Raw genomic sequence first — 21,277 nt, forward strand, 5'->3', positions numbered from 1 at the left:
GTCGTTGTAGTGGACGCTGAAGGCAAAATGGACATCATGGTCAGTTGATGTGATGAGTGAGGAGTGTCTGAAACCCAATTACGTAAGAGCGGATGAGGTGGAGGTCAGCACTCGGCATCCATGTTCATTCCATTTGATAACCTCTCCTCGTTGTTCGCCTCTCAACATCTGTACGAACATCCACGATGAGCTCGACTGCACGCAAGACCTTCGATCTCAACAATGAGGTGATGGTAAGATGGCGAGCACACGTCCTTGCAAGTCTCGTGAGTGGCTGACTCATGGGCCTGTCAGTCGGTCGACCCTGCCGCGGCGATCTTTCAATACTCTCGTGAAGCCGAGAAGCTGTTGGAGGAGCAAGCCCCGTGGAATGCAGAGTCAGTCACACCTAGGTAGCTCTAGACTACAAGCTGACACCGTGTACAGCCCGCACTACTTTCACACGGTCAAAATATCGGCCGTTGCATTGATAAAGATGGTGCGCACGTTCTGCTTTTCCTTCTGCCTACTAAACGCTGACGTATGTACAGGTCACGCATGCTCGGTCAGGGGGGATCTATGAGATCATGGGTGTCATGTATGGGAGAATCCGAGACGGCACATTCTGGATAATGGACGCTGCGGCTTTGCCAGTCCAAGGGACGGAGACACGGGTGAATGCGGGTAATGAGGTGAGCTCAGACTATCAGTATCCAATAACTAGTGCTGACCCGTTCGTTAAGGCATTCGAATACATGGTCAACTTCCAAAGCGCAAACGAAGAGGCAGGGAAGAATGAATTGCTCAGGGGATGGTATCATTCGTGAGTGATCGCTCCATATCATAACACCACGCTGACATCGGTCAGACATCCCGGTTACGGCTGTTGGTTGTCTGGTATCGACGTGAATACGCAGTTGAACAATCAAAAGCACAACGACCCATACCTAGCGGTTGTCGTGAGTGGGACGGGTTTTCGACCTTCTCATGAGTCTCAACTGAGGCTATAGTAGATCGACCCCAATAGGACTGTCTCTGCAGGCAAAGTCGAAATCGGTGCATTCCGCACATATCCAGAGGTGAATACAGCTGCAATCTTCGTCAAGGCGACTGCTGACATATCACAGGGCTATACCCCTCCTTCCTCGAGCTCCTCTTCCTACCAGTCAATTCCCATGGACAAGATTGAGGACTTTGGTGTGCATGCCAACGCATATTACCCCCTGAAAGTTGAAATTTACAAGACCAAGCTGGACGAGCAGCTGCTGGATCTGCTTTGGAACAAGTACTGGGTTGCGACGCTCAGCTCAAGCTTACTGGCTTCGGCAAGTTTGATCGGGACGCCTCCGAGCTGGGCTGACTAGCTACCGCAGAACCGAGAGTATGCGACCTCCCAAGTCAATGATCTCAACGCTAAACTGCAAGCTGCATCGCAATCCCTGGGAAGTTCTGCTTCTGGTCTCAAGCTGAAGAGCATACCTGCTGGCCAAATGACGGGAAAGGCCAAAGGGACGCAGAAGGAGTTTGCGGGAGTTGAAGAGGAAGACACTGCGTTGAGCAAGGTAGCCAAGGACAGGTATGTGATTCGTGCACGGCAATGGCTTGACTGATATCTTGCTTTAGCTCTCGAATCGCAACGGAAGCACACAACGGTATGGTCGCGCAACTCTTGAAAGACAGACTATTCAATACCCCATTGACCACCGCTCTGGACGAGGCTTCGGCTCGAGCGACAGTCCAAGGGAAGCGGTGACAAGGGTCGCGGAACACGCCTTTATGTATCATAGATGATCGGTCGTAACGAGAAATATGGTCACGATTGCTAGTACAAACGCGACCAGAATAGTATGAGGATAATTGCAGGAAAACCCACGTGTCAAACTGATACAAAGCTAAAGGGTCCCGTTGTCGGCCCCGTTGTTCGTGACCGCTCTTGAGTGCTTGTTGTTATACACAGCTTTCATCATTCCATATATTCCATTTGACATATAAACATATTCTTGACACCAAGTAAGGAGCGACATCATCCCTCTAGTCCCACTCCGACCTCAGCTTCGCTCCAAGCTGCGTCAGCCTGGAGCCTTGGCTCGTTGCCGGTGAATCGTTGACACACGGTCCGTTCTTCGCTACCATTGGGTCATTGATCTTGCTATCAGGCATCAAGCATGACGATTCGCGGTCTAGAGAGTGAGGCTGTTTTCATTGCCATTGGGCGCGATACTGACACTGTCCAGTCTACCTTCGCGAGAGGAAGCTCGTCCAGACATGTCCCATTTCAGCATTGGCCAACACTCGTCTCGGGATTGACGCTTCTTATTACCTCAAACACCTCTTGTCCGATCAAGATTCTCGTGAACCTCTGGTTGCCTCTACCGGCGGTCTCCCACTCGCCATGACTTCTCGTATTGAGAACGATCTTCGTGCTCTCGAACGTCAAGGTATCAAACCCGTCTTCATCTTTTCAGGGCTCCCCCTCTCCTCGAGACCTCCTCCAAAGGGACCGGACCCCCAAGCTGAGAGAGAAACACAAGTGAAGAATGAGGCTTGGTCGTACTACGAGAACGGACAGGTGGAGAGGGCTATCATGCAGCTCACAGCGATCAAAAATGGAGCTTGGACGGATTGGAGAGATCTGATGAGGTCCATCATCAGGTTATTTAGACATCGCTTTGTCGAGTTTGTGATAGCACCATACCTCGAGTTCGCCCAGGTGAGTTCATCCAAACAACGAGCATGGTTGACAAGAAGCTCGCATATCTTCTCCAACATCCCAAAGGATATATCCACGCTATTTACTCATCGACGGAATGTCTCATGTGGCCGGTAGAGAAAGTCATCACGTCCACCGACTGGACCACCACATTCCAATTCATTGACAAATCTCGACTGCTTGGAGACATCAATCTCACTAGCGAACAATTCCTGGACTTGAGTATTCTCGCTGGCTCATCCCTCTCCCGAACCTTCCCTCCCATCTCCAATGATTTTGCCATCAAGACCGTCATTGACCTCATCCGCCTTCACAAGTCCGGTGTAGGAGTCTGTCACAACTGGAGGGCAGAATCGCAATTCAAGGCGCAGACGTACATCGACGCGTTCTGGAAAGCACGTCTGGCCATCAAATTCTCTCTGGTCTTGACAACAGAGGGCACCTGCGTTCCGCTTCCCACTGTCGTTGCTCCACAACAACAGGCCTTCACCATTCAGGATGTCCCCGGTGACCTAGATGAGATTTTCTCCCCTCGCCTTCCGGACGAAACGTACTTCTACATCTGTCGTGGTCTCATCTCAGCACAGGTCGTGGGATGGATGACGAGTGGAATGATCGTGGAGTATCAACCGTTAGCGGACTGTCAAGAATATCGCAGATTCATCAAAGACGTCGTCACAGAAGGTCCTACTTCACCTCGTTGCACGACCATGGCTCTGCTTGCAGACGTGCTGCACCCAGATTGGGCCAAGAGGCGTATTGTGAGTGTCTCTCCTCATGGACACGATCAAGTTGACCACAAAGATAGAACGCGCACTACTACTACGACATGCCATACACCTCATCGATGGGTGCTCTGATACCATTTACCGACCCTCTTACTCAGTCGCTCGTGGACCGTTGCTCGGGCTGGATAGTCCCGATGACCCACCTGGAAAGCGAATTAAGACGGCAGAACGTGAGTGTCCAGCCAATGCAGACCAAGAAATCAGCCTATACTGAGATGTGTTGCTGCTTGGTCAGTCCTCCACCATCGATCTAAAACTGTGTATGGGTGCGTTGGTGTCAGATGAACTTGCGGTTCAGACTCGCAGGGACAAGAGCAGCCGAGTACTTGATAAAAAGGATGAAATCGTCGCCAATGTCATCTGGCGTTTTATGGAAGTGCGAGGGTGAGTACATCTGTGTTGACAATGACTGACCGTGCAGATTCGTCAACGCCAACCACTCTCAGTCTATGATGGGCAAAGCTCTGCATGCCTCCTGTGCGGTTTCACGCGTGAACGACCGATTCCAAGAACCACTGTATTTAGTACTCGAGCTTCTACGAGCGGGTGTTATCCATGGTAGCAAGTGGGGCGATCCGAATGCCGAAGTCTTATCTGGTGGACCTAGCTTCGGATCAGACGAGGAGCAAAAGAGCACATTGCTCATCATGCGATGCCTCAGTATCCTTCCTCTCATGTTTAGGGTGAGTGACTGAGTCTCTCGTCGATATTCTGCTGACTTGGGCGTAGCCTCAACAATGGGCTGGACCATTGTCTAGAGAGCTGCTTGTGTTCAACTCATTTGTTCGAGCACTCTCAAAATCACTTCGACACTTGTATGAGGCTGTTTCCGTGCACATTCTTCTTTCCGGTGACGCGAAGCGCAACCGAGACGATTACAGTGACATTATGCTTAGTTAGTTTGAGCAATAGCGGATCGGACAGAAGCTGATCGAACCATAGGCCTTCCATTCCAGATTGACGTCAATACGGGATTTGGAATCCTTGCAAAGACCTACCTCGACGCAGCAACGTTCCACCATGGCGATTCCATCACCGAAGAAAATTGCACTACCAGCGAGGCAAAGCAGGCGAAACGAGATGCAATGTCGTTTGTGGAACAATCCTTTTCCAGTGTCAAGTCACCGATTCAAGAAGTGGAAAGAGGCTTCAGGTTTTGGGATTCGGTGAGTGTTTGCTCGGAGGTGCACGACGGAAATGGGCGTAGAGAAGGCTGACGAGGGACGGAACGATTCAGGTCATGGTGGCTATACGGTGCCTCGACAAGGAGCAAGGGCCCAGTCCACCTCTGTCGCATTCGGTGGTTGGAAGGGATGTGATCGAGCAGTTTGAGAAGGCGGATAAATGGTTGAGACCCATTAGGCCGTAATTCAGCAACGAAGAGATCCCATGCATTGCATTTTCCGAGATCATGTTGAATCGGCCATTGTGTCTTGAAGCGAACATAATCTGTTTGTCAGTGAGAACTGATCATCGGCTCTAATCTGATCTTTGCTCGTGCATCGTGTTCGGAATATTCAAGCTATCGGCTTGAATGTTCGGATGAGGGCGACCAACGTAATGCAATCTAAGATGTCAACGTGAAAAATTTGTGTCGGGTCAACCTGTCTAAATTAGCATTAATAATCCAAGTCAACAACTCGTCACTGGATCTCGACTTGTAACATATACGTAAGACGACATCATCGTGGGGTCTCAAGAAAAAAGTTGAACGAAAAAATTGCGTCGGCTGGATAGTTGATGACGAGGTGCGAAAACTGGGGATTTTTACGTTAAGATCCCCCCAATGCCATCCCGAAAACTGTCAGTACGAGTATTATTGGATCCATTTTTTGAGATCTCACAGATCTGTTCTCGATCCAGCAAATGCAGAGACGAAGAGGTGTTTCGATTGGGATGTCCAGTCACGATCTGATTGTGCTAATACAGTGTGTCCTCAAAGCACGAGGTGACAAACCACGACGACAAGACGCTAAGTTTAGCACTACGAATTCTTCAGAGGGACCCAAAACAGAGGTTAACGGTAGATGAATTGTACCTGGACCACTCAGATGTATGAATCCAGGAGTGCAGAGGAATGGACAACGTGCTCCGAGCGAGATAGATACAGTTGATGCTTACATCTGTCAACTAGGGCGTGTGACTGTCTATGCGCCATCGGACGTGACAACCGTGTATGCGAGTGAAACTGGCGTTCGGATAGGAAGTATACAGAGACATGGCTTGAGACGATGGTATGGCTGCCTGTTTATAGCGATGCCTGTCACCTAGGCAACAGTACGGATGGTGACATACCGTACGACGAATTCATGTCAGGGATGTTTCCGGGGTCCGGGTCCCATATCTTGTACTCGGAAAGTCACCTTAATCAGGAACGTTCACTTGACCCGGTCCCAAGCAGGCTATACGGTAGGGGGATGATAGCTCCGTTTATATGCCTAAAATCGATATGTAACCGCTTGGGAACTCGCTTTCTTCAGGCACGTTCCGATCTGTTTTTCTGCTTTCTCACGCTCTTTCGTTATCCCCCTCGTTCTACCTCGTTTTTCACCCTGGTCAAACCTGAAACCACGCAGCGCTTCCGGTGTCTTGGGCCGTCCCTTGCAGTCGCACCGAACAATGTGTCTCGGATAGCGCTCCGTCCAGAAAGACGATCGTCAGCATCGTTGGCCCGAGAGGCATGTAGCGTGACCATTGTGTTATTCGACCTTACGGATACATAACACCAAGGGTAGGCCTAGATCAGGCAACCGGTGAGTGGACATGCACTAAACATGTCCGGAAGGGGAGGACGACTCACCTGCGCATCGGCACGGAGTAGCTGGGCAGGATTATGACAACCGTGACAGGAGATGGAAAATGGCAAAACGACCCATGACGTCCGGTGTGAACATAGTACGAAGGTGGAGTGATGCCGACATGTGATAGATTAGCCTGTGTTGCTTTCCCACGTTCTCTTTGCTCCTGCTTGGCAGAACGACAAGCCACGATCACAAGAGGAAATGCATGGCCCGATGCGGATCACATCTGCACGCGCAATGGTCCAGCTAGATAGGCGTCAATGCATGTCGCTTCTCGGAGAGCCGAAGTGGCGCATACTCAATGAATGAAATGTCGCCCTTTATATTACCACTACAAACAGTGTTGGGTTCCAGAAGACCAGAGGAGAAAAAAATGGAAAGGATCGACGGAAACCTGCCCTAATTCTCTCATTTTCGATGATTTCATTACCAAAGTCTCATGTTCTGAGATTTCTTGTCGTCATCCGCCCCGCCGCCGTGTGTGTGAGAAAAGAAGCGTTACATCCCAGGGGAAACTATCAGGGCCGGATAGTCGTCATCGATTCCTTGATAGGGAAATACCATGTTGCAGAATTGGATCCGACAAACAGGTAACGTGGTAAATGAGTGAGACAAAGGGAGCCAGCAACAAATAAAAATAAAAGAAAGGTACGAATGGCTCGGATGGGTTTTACGTGGTATATTACGGCATATGAGCCGCTCGAGTCAGCCCTTTTCCTACTTCCACGCTTTGATGTTCTTGAATAACCAGAGGGTCTGTCATGATCAAGAGAGAAATGTAGGTAGGCCCGTGAACCTCGGGGTAAAAAGGTACGACTTTGGTTGAGGTGGAGATTTTCTCATCAATAATAACGTGGTGACTGTCTGTGGTATGATGGTTCCTTTTCCTCAGAGCACCCTGTGGTTACCAAAGAACGAAAAAAAAACTTGAAGCGAATAAAGAGGCAACGTAAGCTCTCTTTTAGGTCTCCGGTACTCTCATCTCCGAGCTTCCGTAGGGACAGTACTACAGGCTAGTTCATAGTAGTGGTAGACAGTAGTCGTGGCAGCAGCAGCAGTAGTAACCCCCCATGTCCCATCTGGTGCTCCCACGCGTATCGATGTCATCTAAAAACCTCCACCTTTGACCATCCCCTAATTCGTGTGGTCGCCTGGCTCCTGAGACATTTCGTATTCAACCGAGACATTGAAATTCGACCTTTTGGTCGTCCCATTCATTCATGAAATTTCTTCCCCCTTAGCGCCAACCAGGGTCGACGACCCCTTCTCAAGGCAAGGTACTCGACAGAAGACAGAAGTGATCGACCGGAGTGCGTCTCTACACTTTCTCTCTCGACTTGCTTTTTTTTTCCGGTTGGGTTCGGTCTCCACTCGCCTTTCGTTTACACCACGCAATCCCCTCTGAAGCACGCAAGCACGCAAGCACCTGAGCACTCACGTAGATTGCATCCGCTTCCGTACACTCGAGCCGAGAGACAATCCGGTCCGTCCTTTTCGTAGTCTATATCAGCCTTGTCCCTGTCCTTGGTTCCGGTCACACCGAATACCCCCTCGATCATCATCCTTTCTTCTCGTTATCCACCCCACTCAGATTGAGACGATACGAGAACGATTTGTAGCAGAGGGTATGACCCAGGTTGAGTGTTATAAAGAGTGTGTCACCTCTTCTTCTTTTCCCTTGTTTTGTTTCTAACCCCACCTCATCAGTTGGACGTTATAAGCTTGAAACGTCGTCTATCAAGTCACCCTCTTCAATTTGGACAAGTACTTTGGTCTCCCCAATCCATCAATCCCAGCGCCAACATGAATATCTCCATGTCGACACCTTCCGTCCTTGTTCACCAACCCCCACAGGGCCTCGCTTCTTTCGATGGCTTCGGAGGGTCGTCCAACTTCCCCATGAGTGAAGGGTCCACCTCCCCTGGTAGGAGACAACGGATCTCCATGGCCTGTCAGTACTGTCGACACCGGTGAGTTACCAGCACGATTCCCTCAGGCAGCATGGACAATCACTAACGAGTCCTCACTATCTTTGATAGAAAAATCCGATGCTGTGGAGGTGCACCTTGTCGCAACTGTACCCGTGCCAAACGGGAATGCGATTACGCTCCGGTCCCAGAGGAAGTGAACAAGGCGACGAGAGAGAAGAAGGCGATTGCAAAAGCAGCCAGAAGCAATCAATATATACCTCCTGCTACAACCTCTAGCCCTTACTTCTTGGACCAGCCCACATTCGAGGTTCCCTACGTCTCTGGTCCTACCCAGACTCGTCCCAGTTCACACCCTGCCCCTCACCCACATCTCGGTCATCGCCGATCGCTCTCTATGCCTCACGGTGGTGTTGGACCATGGGTCACTCCCCCGTCCGCCCCCTCTCTTCATTCCCCTCCAATGTTCGAGTCACCTCAGTGGATGTACTCTTCGTGGAACACTGGTGTCCAATACCCCGGCCCGAACGGTAATCAGCCACCAGCTGCTTTCCCATCGGTTCTCGAACACACACCCATGCACCAAGCTTATCTCAGCAGTCAGATGAGCACGGTCTCGCTCAACTCGCCTTCTGTCGATCTGTCGCTGCCCTCGACCACTCGTGCATCTTCTGCCGAGACAGATCTGCAATTCCATGGACATCCACAGACCCAGTGGTCCACTTCCGGTCTACCTACCCCTACTTTTCTTCGTCCCTCCGTCCCTCTCACACCGCTCACGATGAAGCAGGGACATCAGATTCAATCGTCACCTACCACCCCAGGCAGTGCTGTCTTCCAATCACCCTTCCCTACACCGCCACTGTTCCAATACCCCCTTGTCGGCGCCCATCCGATTCCTCCTGCCCCGTTGTATTACTCCCCATCACCTCTGACGCAGAGCGATTCCAACTCGCCGACGCTCGCTCCCGCAATGGATCTGCCTCCGAAAGAGCACCTCATCGGTCTTGGCATCGGTATGTCAGATTCTCACATCGAGTACTACCAGACTCCCACACCGACCTTCTCACACGAAGAGTATTTCTCGACACCTCTTTCCATCCCACAATACTAGTGCTAGTGGCTGTGCCTGGCGAGCTCGAAAATGCACAAGATTGCGTAGGAGAGATTAGACGAGCTGAAAATGATATGGACAGTACTGGACGGACATCGGTATCGGATACATTATACTTAACCTAGATAGATGACAAAGGCGATAGCTTGCATAGAAGCTTCGCGCCGGACAGTGCTTCGAATGATTCCTCCTTTCTGTACAATACCATGAGATACTGTACAGCTTCCACCATCCAAGATAGGCACGTGAACATGTTCTCTCAGTCCTACCACGGTCGGACACACCTGATGAAAGCAATCGAGGCAGCCAGCTTTGCTCCTCTGGCTGATTCCCACGAGTTGGGGAGATGGATGAATCCGTATCGTCCCACTCTGTGGAGATTACAGCATTTGTGGAAATGAGATAAACAGAACGTGTCGTACCTCCTTCTTTTCCTGGTTTCCTGTTGACCTAAAAGCGGGACATTCAAAGTGAGAGTTTGGTGTCTGGAATGAGATTACGGATCCCGATGTATGCTCTTCCGCATCGAAAAGTCGTCTGTCAAGCGAGGGAAGGGCGAAAGGGCAGGCGGTGAGGAGAGCGGCTGGTCCAGCATGGCACGGCACGGCACGGTTCAACGGAAGAAATTACAACGATGGAAAAAGTGTTCACTTCCAATTATCGATCCGTTCGTACGTACAGTATTCGTAGCCACAAAGTCGTAGTAGCGTAACGTGGGACCGGATTGAGTGATCAGATACGTTGTACGTACAGCCTCTTGCATAAGCGCTTTGAGAGAGATCAGCTAGCAGTAGGTGGGTAAATCAAACAGAACGAGGGGAGTACGAATCTATCTATCCCTTTGTCTTTCTCTACCTATTCCGTTGGATGGATCGGTAGGTAGGTATCAAGTAACCGAGTTTAAGCACCGAACAGCTCGGAGACCGCTGTCACAGAATAGATGTGTCACCGCCACTCACCACCACGCCCACGCCCCCAACCCCGCCCCCATGCATTTCGGAGAAGAATTGACGCCCCTCCTTAATTGCAGCAAATTCTAAATTCTCCGGTCCATGTCAATGCATGTCAATGGAGATACTATGACAATTATGTCGGAACATTGCACCTTTGTATGGATAGACATGTGGTTCTGTTGCTTGTCTGTCTCTCTCGTGCATGGACCGTCACACAGCTCCTTCCTTTGCGAAGGGTGTTTCGAGGCCGCTCATATGTCTGCGTCCAGAATTGTCTCAGAAGGGACTATCGCCCTACATCGCAATGCCTTGCTGGGAGGATCACGCTGTGCTTCGTCAATTATACGTCTCAATTCGAGGGTGTTGGAGTAATCTCTTCCTGTGTCTCAAGATCTCATCTAAGCTCAAAAATCCGATCATTCATCCCTTTTCTTGCGTCCGTCTTTGCTCCTTCGGATGCGAAAAAATCACACTCACGCGGGGTACCAAAGGGCCCGATGGAGTGTACAGTGCGAGGACCGGGGCATAAGGTTCAGTACTCGCGTAGTGTCTCCTTGATTCACGGACTATCCGGGAAAAACAAAAAGATAAAGAAAAACGATCCACATGTTCGTTCACATGTAAACGTGAACGTGAATATCATTTTCATCATCATCATCATCATGATTATTGTCTTCGATCATCCCAGGTGTATGAGACATCAATCTCACAAATCTTCTCACGCATGCAATAATGAACGATCGAAAAGTTGAAGAACCCCAAAATGATTCGAAGTCGAGATGGGGGCTTCGACCATTCTCGACTGACTTGAACATCGTCATTCTGACAGCAGCGTCGTCTTTCTCCTTCACAGTGGAAGGTCGATGTCCCTCACACTGTTGCTCCGCCAAGTCCCTGCTCGAATTCAGTACCATACCGAAATTGCTACGAGTCGCAATTTGACTCCGTAGTGCATGTCTCCTCGAAATAAAGGGATGAATCGACATTGTTATCATTGCATCTTTTCAGCTATTCAAGCTCTTGCCCAACGAGGCCAGCCTTATTGTAAATACCGTCTCAACTCAAGTAAAAGTACGTCTTCCATCAACCAAAACTCGTCTAGGGATATCGTGACAGAAAAAAAAAAGCGTAGGCGTGACCCCTGGCACTCGCCGGGCCGTTAATTGTGGGTATACGTAGTAGGATGCAGAGGAAAAGTGGATACACCGTCCAGCTTACAGCTGTGGAATCATGCAAGCTTATCAGTATTACTATCACTTCAGCTGATGGCGTCGTCATCACTTCTGACGCAGTACTCACCAAGCTGTCCATTCTCCCAAAGATCTCAAGTACAGTCGCGACCACCTCGAAACACAACTCTTCCTGCTCTTCTTGTCCACCCCCTGCTCCAGGTGCCGCGTTTGTTGATTCGGAAGCCATCTCCTTTCGCACCTCCCTGACCAGTTCTTGCACGCTCTCTCGTCCCACACCGCCGCTACCTCCTTCTCGCTTTCGCGTACCTCCGCCAATAGCAACGGGCCCGGCACTGTTGGAGGTCCCTTGTCCGAAAGGCCATGTGCAAAATTCCGCCAGAATATCGTCGCATCGGGCAAACGCTGCTTCGCGTGAGTCGTATGAAAGACGTTGAAGAGCGTTTTCAAGTACACTCGACGCGTATGCTACCCGAAAAGTCGTCAGTCACATCACATGACGTGATGGAAAAAAAATGAAACAGAATTTATGGGCACTCACCCGCACAGACCAAGACCACCGCTCGCATATGTCGATATTTGACGCCCTCCTTCTGCAAAGCCTGAGGTGGTATGGCTGCCGTTCTCGCCGTCAAGAGCGCCAAAACCCTTCTCATCACATCGTCCTTGGCGTTCATATCGGCAATGGGATGCGTGGCCATGTCGAATAGCAAAAAGTTCCTCTTCTCAGTTCGCAGCACTCCCTTGTCGACAAGACCTTTCGCGAGCCGTTCTCGGACTTGTTTGAGTTGATAGCCGATCTTCATGACGTTCCATGTCTCACCTGTACAAGTCGTCATTCAGGTCAGCTTCACCAGCTCCTAGGAAAATGAAAATCAAAGCTGACTCACCACTCATGAGATCTACCCAGGCACCTGTTCCATACTTCTCGCTCGACTTCATCATCTTCAATGCCTCGTCCAAGATCGTCTCTCCCGTCTGACGATCATCAATCACCTCTATGAGTCTATCCGAGAGGGCAAGTCGCCGACGTGACGGATCTCTGACCATCGCAATCCTTCGTCGGAGAGCTAGTTCGATGAGGATACACCCCCTGAGCGCGTAGGAGATGTTGTCGTTCCAGAAAGACAGATAGCCCTACAGATGCATGCATTCGTGTCAACCCGCTATGCACGTCCAGCGGAAGCGATCTCTGAGATGACCAACTCACGGCTTTATCCTTCAACCCTAACAACAAGATCTCTTCCATAATCGTCAATCTGGGCATTTGATCCGCTTCATCACCATTCTCGAAATCTCTAGGATCATAAGCGATCTTTCCTCTTCCTTCAATGGCGCCAGCTCCACCTGAACCTCCCGCTGAGCTGGTGGGGATGTTGTTTCCCGGTCGTTTTGGTGCGTTGGAAGATGAGGAAGGGAGGGAAGGGGAAGCGTCGAAGCCACCACCGGTCGATGATCCGATGGCCGGAGATGCACCGGCCCCTCGTCTTCTGGTTAAACCTTCGCCGGACATGGTTTGGGAGGGAGGTAGGAAGAGAAGTGTCGACGCGATGAGATGTTTGAGTTGATCTGAAGTGACCAAGGGAGAGTCACTAAGAAGAAGTGAGGGGCGGTGACAGCGTACTCTCAGGTGTTATGGGTTGGATGATTACACACGCGGCGTGGCTACTTGACGGTTATGCACCAACAGCAGATAGTAGCTCATTGTCATCATCAGCGTTGGTTGCGCCGACACTCGTTGGGCGAGAGAGGAGTCAGAGGGCTGGTTGCTGGCTGACCAGAGGGGGAGAGACTCATTACCTCATATCTCCGAATTCCCGGCAACGTGGCATCCGCCACCACAGGTTCCAACGTCATCACTTGTGTCATCCTGGGTCGAGGTTACCTCTTTGTTGTTCATACGTTGAGTTTCTGTAGCCGAATAACAGCAACACAGGAAGGTGGGGAGACAGGCAGCAGTCAAGATGAGTAATCTGTGAGTGCGAAAGATTCTGTGCAGACCTTTATACCCGCGCTAAACTGCTTCACTCTTTCCTCAGGTATGTCACCGAGGTGAGATCTATTGACCATTAACATCGAAAGCCACCACCACAGCTGATACACACCTTCCAGCCTGCGACCAACGGCAAGGTCATCATTGACACGACCGCAGGAGAGCTCGAGGTGAGCTCCGTCTACTTCAGTCCATATAATGTGAGGCTAAGCGAGCCTTGATCCAGATCGAACTATGGGGGAAAGAAGCTCCGAAAGCAGTGCGCAACTTTCTCGCGTTGTCCATGGAAGGTGTGCCGTTGCATCCTTGAACATCCACGAAACGCTATTCTGATCATCCATTCTCTAGGCTACTACGATGGCGTTATATTTCATAGAGTAGTGCCCGGCTTCATCATTCAGGCGGGTGATCCAACAGGGACAGGAATGGGCGGAGAAAGCTTTTATGGCGAGCCGTTTCACGATGAGATTCATGGAAGGTTGAAATTCAATCGGTGAGCTTGTCCCGATAACATGACAAGCGAGAAGAGCTGACGAGGAAGACGTTGCTCTCAGACGAGGTCTCGTTGGGATGGCTAACAACGGAAAGAGACATACGAACACTTCCCAGTTCTTCGTTACGCTCGACAAGGCGGACGAATTGACGAACAAACATACCATGTTCGGGAAAATCGTTGGAAACACCATCTACAGTAAATATGCTGAACGGTCCTTGTCGGTTGCGAGGTGCTGACATTCCACGTAGATGTGATGAATATTGGCAACCTCGACATCGACAAAGAGGAGCGACCCATAGTGTAGGTGACTGGCTCACCCTTCTGATGCAAACCGTTGACCATTGTCCAACACAATCTAGCCCTCCCAAAATCAGAGGAATCAAGATCATCGAGAATCCCTTTGACGACATCGTACCTCGTATCACTGCGTCCGAGAGGAAAGCACAGCAGCTGGCAAGACTGGAAGCAAAGCGCGAAACGGAACAGAGAGAGAAGAGAGCCAAGGCGAAGAAGTGCGCGCAATTTCGGTTAGAAATGTGGATGCCTGGGTGCTGACCTCTCGCTTGTAGGAACACTGGTTTGTTGTCTTTCGGGGACTCCGAGGAGATACCAGAAGAGCAGGTCACTGTGAAGAAGAAATCGATGACGCGCAAAGACTGTAAGCCTATTGGAAAAAAATTCGGCTGCATGCTGATCCTGCCCGGCATACAAAGTGGTGGACCCCTCGGATATTGCTCCTCCCAAACCGGTCAAAAGCTTCGTCGAGGTACCGACCTCACTGAAGGATTTATCAGAGAGTAGTGACAGGAAAGAAAAAAAGGTATATGCCGGGCGGAAAAGTTGACTATCGATTCCTGCTCATCCTTTGTCTCGTGCAGGCCGCTCCGGATTTGAAGGAGATCCGTGCACAACATGAACGAGAGAAAGCTGGCAGCAGGTGAGTCACGTCCCTCGGACTCCAAAATCGTCCACTGATCCGCTCGTAGTGTGGCAAGACAAGCAGATATCAAGAAAATGGAAGAAGACCTTCGACGATTGAAAAAGCGAACGGGAGAAGCGTCCGACTCGGATTCTGACGACTCTGAGAGAAGAGCGAAACGACGGAAAGGGACTTCCTATCTGGAGGAAGAGCTGGCGAAATATTCCAGAGGGAGGGGTAGAGCAGCGGCAAAAGCGGGAAAAAAGAGGGGTCGTAAAGATGAGGAAGATGATCTGCTGAAGGAGCTGAGCAAATTCAGCAGCAGAGTGCAACAAGCGGATGCGGAAGACGATCATGAGCCAAGAGGTATTACGGAAGAGAGAGGAAGTGAAGGTGTACAGCTGGGAGAAGATGGACAGGAGTTGGAGGTGGACGATGATGTGGGATGGATGAGGCATCGACTGAAATTCCAAGTAGATGAGAAGGAATTGACCAGACGGGCAGAGGAGGAGTATGCGGTGAGAGTGTTACAATTATGCTGCTGATCCTTCGAATCCCGGGCTGACAAAACGCCTTGAAAAGGTCATTGATCCACGCGCCAAGGCAAGAGAACTGGCTGAGGGACAGAGGAAAGAGAAGGACGGTCACAGAAAGGGTCCACGTACAGCTGGTGACGTTGGACGCACCCGCAGATGACAAGCAGCCCATGCATGAACAGCAGTGCGGTGCAAATCCTTTGTTTTACCGTTGGGTGGCAAACAGACGCAACAATGACATTATTGAGAGTTACTTGAATAGGGTAAATAAAACTTGCCACGTGTTTCCGCCCGCTCGCTCGATCGCATCGTACCACCTTCTCTCTGATGGCAACAAGATGTAAAAAACGATGAGACGACGTTTTTAAACTTGTACTTGCCAGACTGCTTACTCTGGTCGGGGATCCTCACTGCATGTTCTCTCCTTCACAATTGAAATCGCATTCCTTTTACTCGTTCATCCCTTTCCATTCCTTCGCTACTCGATCTATCATTTCTATCAATATCAAATCCATCATCCCTGGCATCAACATCAACGGGTTCATCATTTCGATTCTCGTAACCAAAGGCATCACATCACACCCTTCACAACCGTGTCAGCAGAATGCCGACCACACTTTATCCTCAGCAGCCTGCCGATGATCAAGTGGACGGTTCCTCCATCTTCTTCGACGATGGCATCTCGCCGACCAACGCACTCTTCCCACCCGAGATGTCTGCTCCTTTCACCAATTCATCGCTGCTCAACATCCCTTCCAGCAATGTTGACATGAACGGCCACCAATATATGAATGGTGGCCATCAACACAGATCATCATATTCCTCTTCGACTGGCGATGATCAATCGATCGCCGCGGCTCTGTTCCAGCAAGCATATAGCAACGCCAGCTCGAGGTCGAGACTCCCCTCACTTTCGCCTTCATCGCAAGCGGCTTCCATCCAACCCGCCACTTCATCTCACGGCCATTCTCCTCATAGTCACAGTTCTGCCTCGCCGAGTTCAAATCTCGCAGACGACTTTCTTCTCCCTATGAACAGTTTCTCATCGGCCGAGCTCGATATGCTCTTTCTTTCTGATACAAGCTCGGACTTGTCAGAACTACAGACAGAGCAAGGAAAGCCAGGTCAATCCCTCTTCTTGCCGACACATCGAGCCTCTTCAAGTTCGTTCCCAGACGATCTCAACGATGGAGACAACATGAACTTCCTTCAGAACCTTTTCAATAACCCTTCCCTCAATCTCGGAGGAGGTTCCGGTATTCAAGGTGATGATGACACGTTTGACATGCTCAACCTGGTCGAATCGTCTCCCGCAGGGCATGATCGCAGAGTCTCGGCCGCTTCAGACGTGTCTTCGATGTTCAATTTCAATGTTCACCAATCTGCGCCGGAAACGGTTAGCGCTCACCAACAACAACAACAACACCAACAACTCCAGCAACAGCAGCAGCATCAAACGCATCTACAACCGCAGCAGCAGATCCGAACCTCGCAACAGACGGTACAACCGCAGTGGGTCACGCAGCTGCCAAAAGATCTGAAGGGCTCGGAACAGCAAAACGTTCCCATTAAGCAAGAGGAATGGTCTGTTGACATGAATGGGCTCGATGGCCCATCTTTCGGGGCGCGGAATGGCTTCATCTCTGGAAATGGCCAGAATGGTAAGTGAACAGCTTTTTGCCGGATCATCATGTGATGCTTACATTCGCTCTCAGATGACTTCTTTTTTGGTCAAACAACGTACAACGAACCCGGACCCACATCTACTGTCCGTCGACCGTCTTCCAACAAATCTCAGCTCACATCGAAACAACGAGCTGCGAATGGACGTCAAGCATCAAACAAACTACAGGACGTCCCAAAGATACTAGCGGCCGCTGCACCAGCTGTAGGCAAGCACAACAAGACCGAGCGGCGATACCGACAAAAGGTTCAGGCTGCTCAGGCCGATTTACGAGATGCGGTACCCGCGCTGCGAGTGCTTTACGACACGTCATCTGAAGAGCAAAAGCAAGCGACAGATTTCCGCGCTCCTGACGGTACTGTCGATGGTCTTGGAGAAGTCACCCGACCCAACGCCAGCGCCAAAGCGACCATTCTCATCGGAGCAAGGATGTACATTGAGATCCTTCAGAGGAGATCTGCAATGCTTCAACGCAAAGTTGACGAATTGGAACAGTATCGGTTGGCTGTCGCCGGCGAGGAGGATTTGCGACGATGGCAGGACGAGTTTAACGCAAAGGAGAGAGAGATACAAGCCCAAGCAGACCTTCTGGCTTCGCTCAAAGCCGACGAAGACTCGTTTGACGAGGATGACGACGTAGAGGAAGAGGAGGATGAACCAAAAAGGAAAAGGGCAAAGAGCAGTGCTCCCAAAGCGCCTCGTGCGAAGACTGGCTCGAAAGGCAGAAAGGCTCAGGACACCGATCAGCTCGCTAACGCTGCCGGCCACGGGTTGCGAGTCTTCGCTGCTTTCGCCACAGCTTTTGGCTTGGTACCTTCAGCTTCCACTCTATACGGTCAGACCGCAGAAGCTGAACCTTCTTCTGGTGGACAACTGTACAAAATTACTTCAACAATGACAACAGGACAAACTATCGCTCGCTTGCCTCTCATCACCGCCGAGCATACGTCTCGGCTCTTGGCAAGAGGTCTTCCTGCTGCGCTGGTCCCCGGGTCACACGCACTTGTCGAGTGGACCTGGAGGGTACTCATCGCCACCATTTTGGTATTCGCTATGGGGCCGATCGTTACGCGATGGACTCGTCGTCAAGTGAGCAAGCAGAAGATGGGCAGCGTATCAGCGATACTGAAAGATTGTTCGAGAATGGTCGTATCGCGGCAGACGGCTGTGAACGAAGACGAAGTCGAGTGGGACAGGGCTGCAGCCAGTGTCGTTGGCGGAGGTGAGTGAGAAGCTAGATGTTGTTGATTTCAGCTAATGATTGGGACAACAGGTGCAACTCCTACAACTCTGGAGAAGCTACACATACTAGTGCACCTCAGTTCATCAGCCAATACCGCCTACTCGCTTGCCTTACTTGCCCTCCTCCAACCTGATCTCCCGTTCTTACGATCGCCTCATCAAGTGTGGCATGCTGCGCGGGGTAAGCTGGAATCCAACTCACCGCCAGCTCTTGTGACAGTGCTTAGGCTTCCACTGCACGAAGCTCAACGCTGTCTCGAATCTGTCAATAAGACGACATCTCCAATTGCTGCCATCGCAGAGCAGATCACTCTGATTCACATTTACGACTTGTACTCCCGATTCTTCGTTCGCCTTGTCGACGCGTCTACCACGTCGCTCATTAGCACCACATCCATCAGCAGTCTTCTCTCCAATCTTGAATCGTGCGATATGGGATCCAACCTTAAGTCGTCAGCGTTTGATAGGGAAATCCGAAGCGCGATTGAGGGTCTGCCGCAGGGTTCACCTGCTCATGCTCTCGGTTTGGTTCTCATCGGTCTTTGGGGCATCTTCACGGGTCCTACTTCCGGCGCTCAAGCGGCTCTTGCCTCCGCTCTCGCTGCAGAGGAGATCAAGGGTGCCGGAGCGGGTCTTGACTCTGTTCCTGCCATGCTAGAGCTATTGTACCCTGGTTCAACCAACGGGATCAACGCTGGCGTTGACCGTGCTGTGATGGCCGCCCGATTACCGCACAACGCCCTTGCTGTTGACAAGCTTGCTTTGGCTTGTATCGAGTATATCGAACTGCTCACTTCATCTACGGTTCTCAATGAGCCTGGCCTCACGCGACTTCAAAGACTGGAAGCTAGTCAGAAGGTTCACAAGGCAACATCGCGTCTCAGATTGGTCCTGACTCAGACGAAGTTTGTTGGCATGAGCGATGAAGATATTATTTGGGATGACGAAGAGGGAGGCACCCAAGTAGAGCTGGCGTTTGAGGTAGAGGAAGAACAGTATTGGGAGAGGGGAGGATTGGACAGCGAGAACAAGAAGTTTGAACGGGCCAAGGAGAGACTTGTTGAGGTTCTGTGCAAGGTTGGCAGGCGAGCGGCTGGCAGAGCCAGTGGCCGAGATGAGGACTCGGGTCTGGAAGGGGATCTGGATGAGCTGTGATTACCAACGTTATTGTCGAGTAAGTCTTGTGTATAGTGACGTATTGTATCCAGATCCATGTATGATATTTCGGCTGTATGTGTGGCATGAAACAGATCTTGCTTCGATGCCGAGGTTTGACACGACCTCCCGCCAAGGTACGATGCAGGTGACGTGATGGATGGTTGGCGAGAGGTTCAGTTGCGTCCTGACATGGGTCCAGTGACGCATCGGGTTGTAGCCAGACTTTCATGTCGATGTCGGCAAAGGTCTCTGGCTCAGTTATCGAGATCTCGCAGATATCTGCGTGGAGGTCTGCCATTATCAGCCATGCCTATGTATGACGATGATGATGTCGTATTGTTTGATCGGCACCATGGGATTTCATACTGCCCTAACACACCGTTCAATAAAGATGACCATATGAAACAGAGAGTGATTTGACCAAGAACATTACTCAGCCGGAAGAAGCAATTCCTGCTTGTTCGTCGCCAGAGGGACACATGTGTTGCGGTAACTGATGCCACACGCTTGTTCACTAGTCCTTTCTGTGGAAACAGGAACCTGATGTGCATGTGCGAGAGATTGAAGTTACCAGTCTTTCGATCGGGTCGGGTCGATGAATCACCCCTTCACAGTAGAGACAAGGAGTCACTTGTGAGACTGATTTGAGCGATTCGATTCATGATGGAAGGATGAATTTCGGTTCCGGATACTCCGCTGATTACTTACTACTACTACTGTGCACAATCAAGTGGAATGGCTCCGAATTCTTCATTACCGGAAGCATTCGGTTCGAAATGCATACTGTCACGATGACAGACATGCTGTAGATGAAGCAAGATGAGGAATGGATGGATTGGGTGGGATACTTGGAAGAACGACATGTGAGACAAGGTGGCGAGCCATGAAACCGCCTCATGATGTATTGTCGGATCATTCGAACGGATGCGGACACTCGACAATGACAATGACAATGAGAATGACAATAATAATAATAATGATGACAATAGCGACCGAAACGTGGCGCTCTGGTTCTCTGTACTCATATATGAGTCATATCGGAGGTATATTTGGTCGTATGCTCCTGATATGACGGATCCGGTCGGTCGGTCAGTCGTCCACCGATTGATTACCAGTACCAGTGGGAGTTCCCGCGCGGGTCCAACGGGTACAACGACGGGATGTTTCACAACCATGAGACCATCCACTCGCTGGAAGAACGTCCACCACCTACACTGGAACGACCGCTCCTGACAGACTGTTAACAGATGGACATCCTGCAGAAGAAAGGAAGATTGAAGACGATCATGACCATTGCTACCCAAGATGACGAGGTGGAAGGAACACACGCGCAAGCCACCGAAGAGGACGAGGTATGCATCCCCCATTTTAATCTGTCCATTGCTATTTGCATCAATTTCATACCATATGTGCATGTACCTCGATGAATTTCCGAGACATTCGCAATCTCTCTGTTTCCCTCCCTCTCTCGTATACGGTGATCGACCTCTTGCCAGTGCTGGTGCTGCCAGTGCTGGTCGCTGCTCCTGTCACCCTGTGCACCATCCATTGGATCCGTCGGAGACTTCATCTCGCTGACAAGCATGATTTCCCCGCTTTCGTTCGTTATTATCATCATTATTATTGCACCCAAACGTGGGAGCGCCTCTTTTGTCATTATTGGAGTCTTACGTTCTCTCTTCTCCCCTCCTTCCCCCGTCCATTGTGTGATTTCCCGGCCGAGGGAGGCAAGGCATCAAGGACAGAGTAAGACAAGGGTAACAGCAGAAATTGGATTGGACCCTGT

At 50.6% G+C, this 21,277-nt stretch overlaps 6 protein-coding genes across 6 annotated transcripts; 5 read left to right on the plus strand and 1 right to left on the minus strand.

The window, feature by feature from the left end:
• Nucleotides 1-185: 185 nt before the first annotated feature.
• Nucleotides 186-1,732, plus strand: IAR55_005495 (COP9 signalosome complex subunit 5; the record flags this gene model as incomplete). The annotated part of the gene is made up of 10 exons (XM_066948586.1): nt 186-233; nt 295-377; nt 427-478; nt 531-671; nt 723-802; nt 848-938; nt 993-1,058; nt 1,107-1,304; nt 1,353-1,555; nt 1,603-1,732. 10 exons carry the CDS (start codon nt 186-188, stop codon nt 1,730-1,732), a joined length of 1,092 nt encoding a protein of 363 aa, XP_066801154.1.
• A 412-nt stretch (nt 1,733-2,144) lies between these two features.
• Nucleotides 2,145-4,846, plus strand: IAR55_005496 (uncharacterized protein; the record flags this gene model as incomplete). The annotated part of the gene is made up of 9 exons (XM_066948587.1): nt 2,145-2,166; nt 2,214-2,619; nt 2,667-3,450; nt 3,498-3,647; nt 3,713-3,861; nt 4,040-4,160; nt 4,207-4,372; nt 4,420-4,643; nt 4,715-4,846. The coding sequence occupies 9 exons, from the start codon at nt 2,145-2,147 to the stop codon at nt 4,844-4,846; spliced, it is 2,154 nt and encodes a 717-aa protein (XP_066801155.1).
• A 3,247-nt stretch (nt 4,847-8,093) lies between these two features.
• Nucleotides 8,094-9,320, plus strand: IAR55_005497 (uncharacterized protein; the record flags this gene model as incomplete). The annotated part of the gene is made up of 2 exons (XM_066948588.1): nt 8,094-8,248; nt 8,318-9,320. The coding sequence occupies 2 exons, from the start codon at nt 8,094-8,096 to the stop codon at nt 9,318-9,320; spliced, it is 1,158 nt and encodes a 385-aa protein (XP_066801156.1).
• A 2,051-nt stretch (nt 9,321-11,371) lies between these two features.
• Nucleotides 11,372-12,976, minus strand: IAR55_005498 (uncharacterized protein; the record flags this gene model as incomplete). Its single annotated transcript, XM_066948589.1, has 4 exons — nt 11,372-11,931; nt 12,005-12,286; nt 12,354-12,600; nt 12,674-12,976. 4 exons carry the CDS (start codon nt 12,974-12,976, stop codon nt 11,372-11,374), a joined length of 1,392 nt encoding a protein of 463 aa, XP_066801157.1.
• Nucleotides 12,977-13,427: 451 nt separating this feature from the next.
• Nucleotides 13,428-15,567, plus strand: IAR55_005499 (peptidyl-prolyl isomerase CWC27; the record flags this gene model as incomplete). The annotated part of the gene is made up of 13 exons (XM_066948590.1): nt 13,428-13,438; nt 13,503-13,515; nt 13,576-13,626; nt 13,683-13,746; nt 13,805-13,949; nt 14,011-14,147; nt 14,201-14,252; nt 14,312-14,464; nt 14,522-14,610; nt 14,666-14,772; nt 14,831-14,889; nt 14,939-15,389; nt 15,454-15,567. The coding sequence occupies 13 exons, from the start codon at nt 13,428-13,430 to the stop codon at nt 15,565-15,567; spliced, it is 1,446 nt and encodes a 481-aa protein (XP_066801158.1).
• Nucleotides 15,568-16,011: 444 nt separating this feature from the next.
• Nucleotides 16,012-19,488, plus strand: IAR55_005500 (uncharacterized protein; the record flags this gene model as incomplete). Its single annotated transcript, XM_066948591.1, has 3 exons — nt 16,012-17,068; nt 17,123-18,313; nt 18,365-19,488. The coding sequence occupies 3 exons, from the start codon at nt 16,012-16,014 to the stop codon at nt 19,486-19,488; spliced, it is 3,372 nt and encodes a 1,123-aa protein (XP_066801159.1).
• Between the last annotated feature and the right edge of the window lie 1,789 nt (nt 19,489-21,277).

The sequence above is a fragment of the Kwoniella newhampshirensis genome, chromosome 11 (genome assembly GCF_039105145.1).
Source record: "Kwoniella newhampshirensis strain CBS 13917 chromosome 11, whole genome shotgun sequence".
NCBI classification, from domain to species: Eukaryota; Fungi; Basidiomycota; class Tremellomycetes; order Tremellales; family Cryptococcaceae; genus Kwoniella; species Kwoniella newhampshirensis.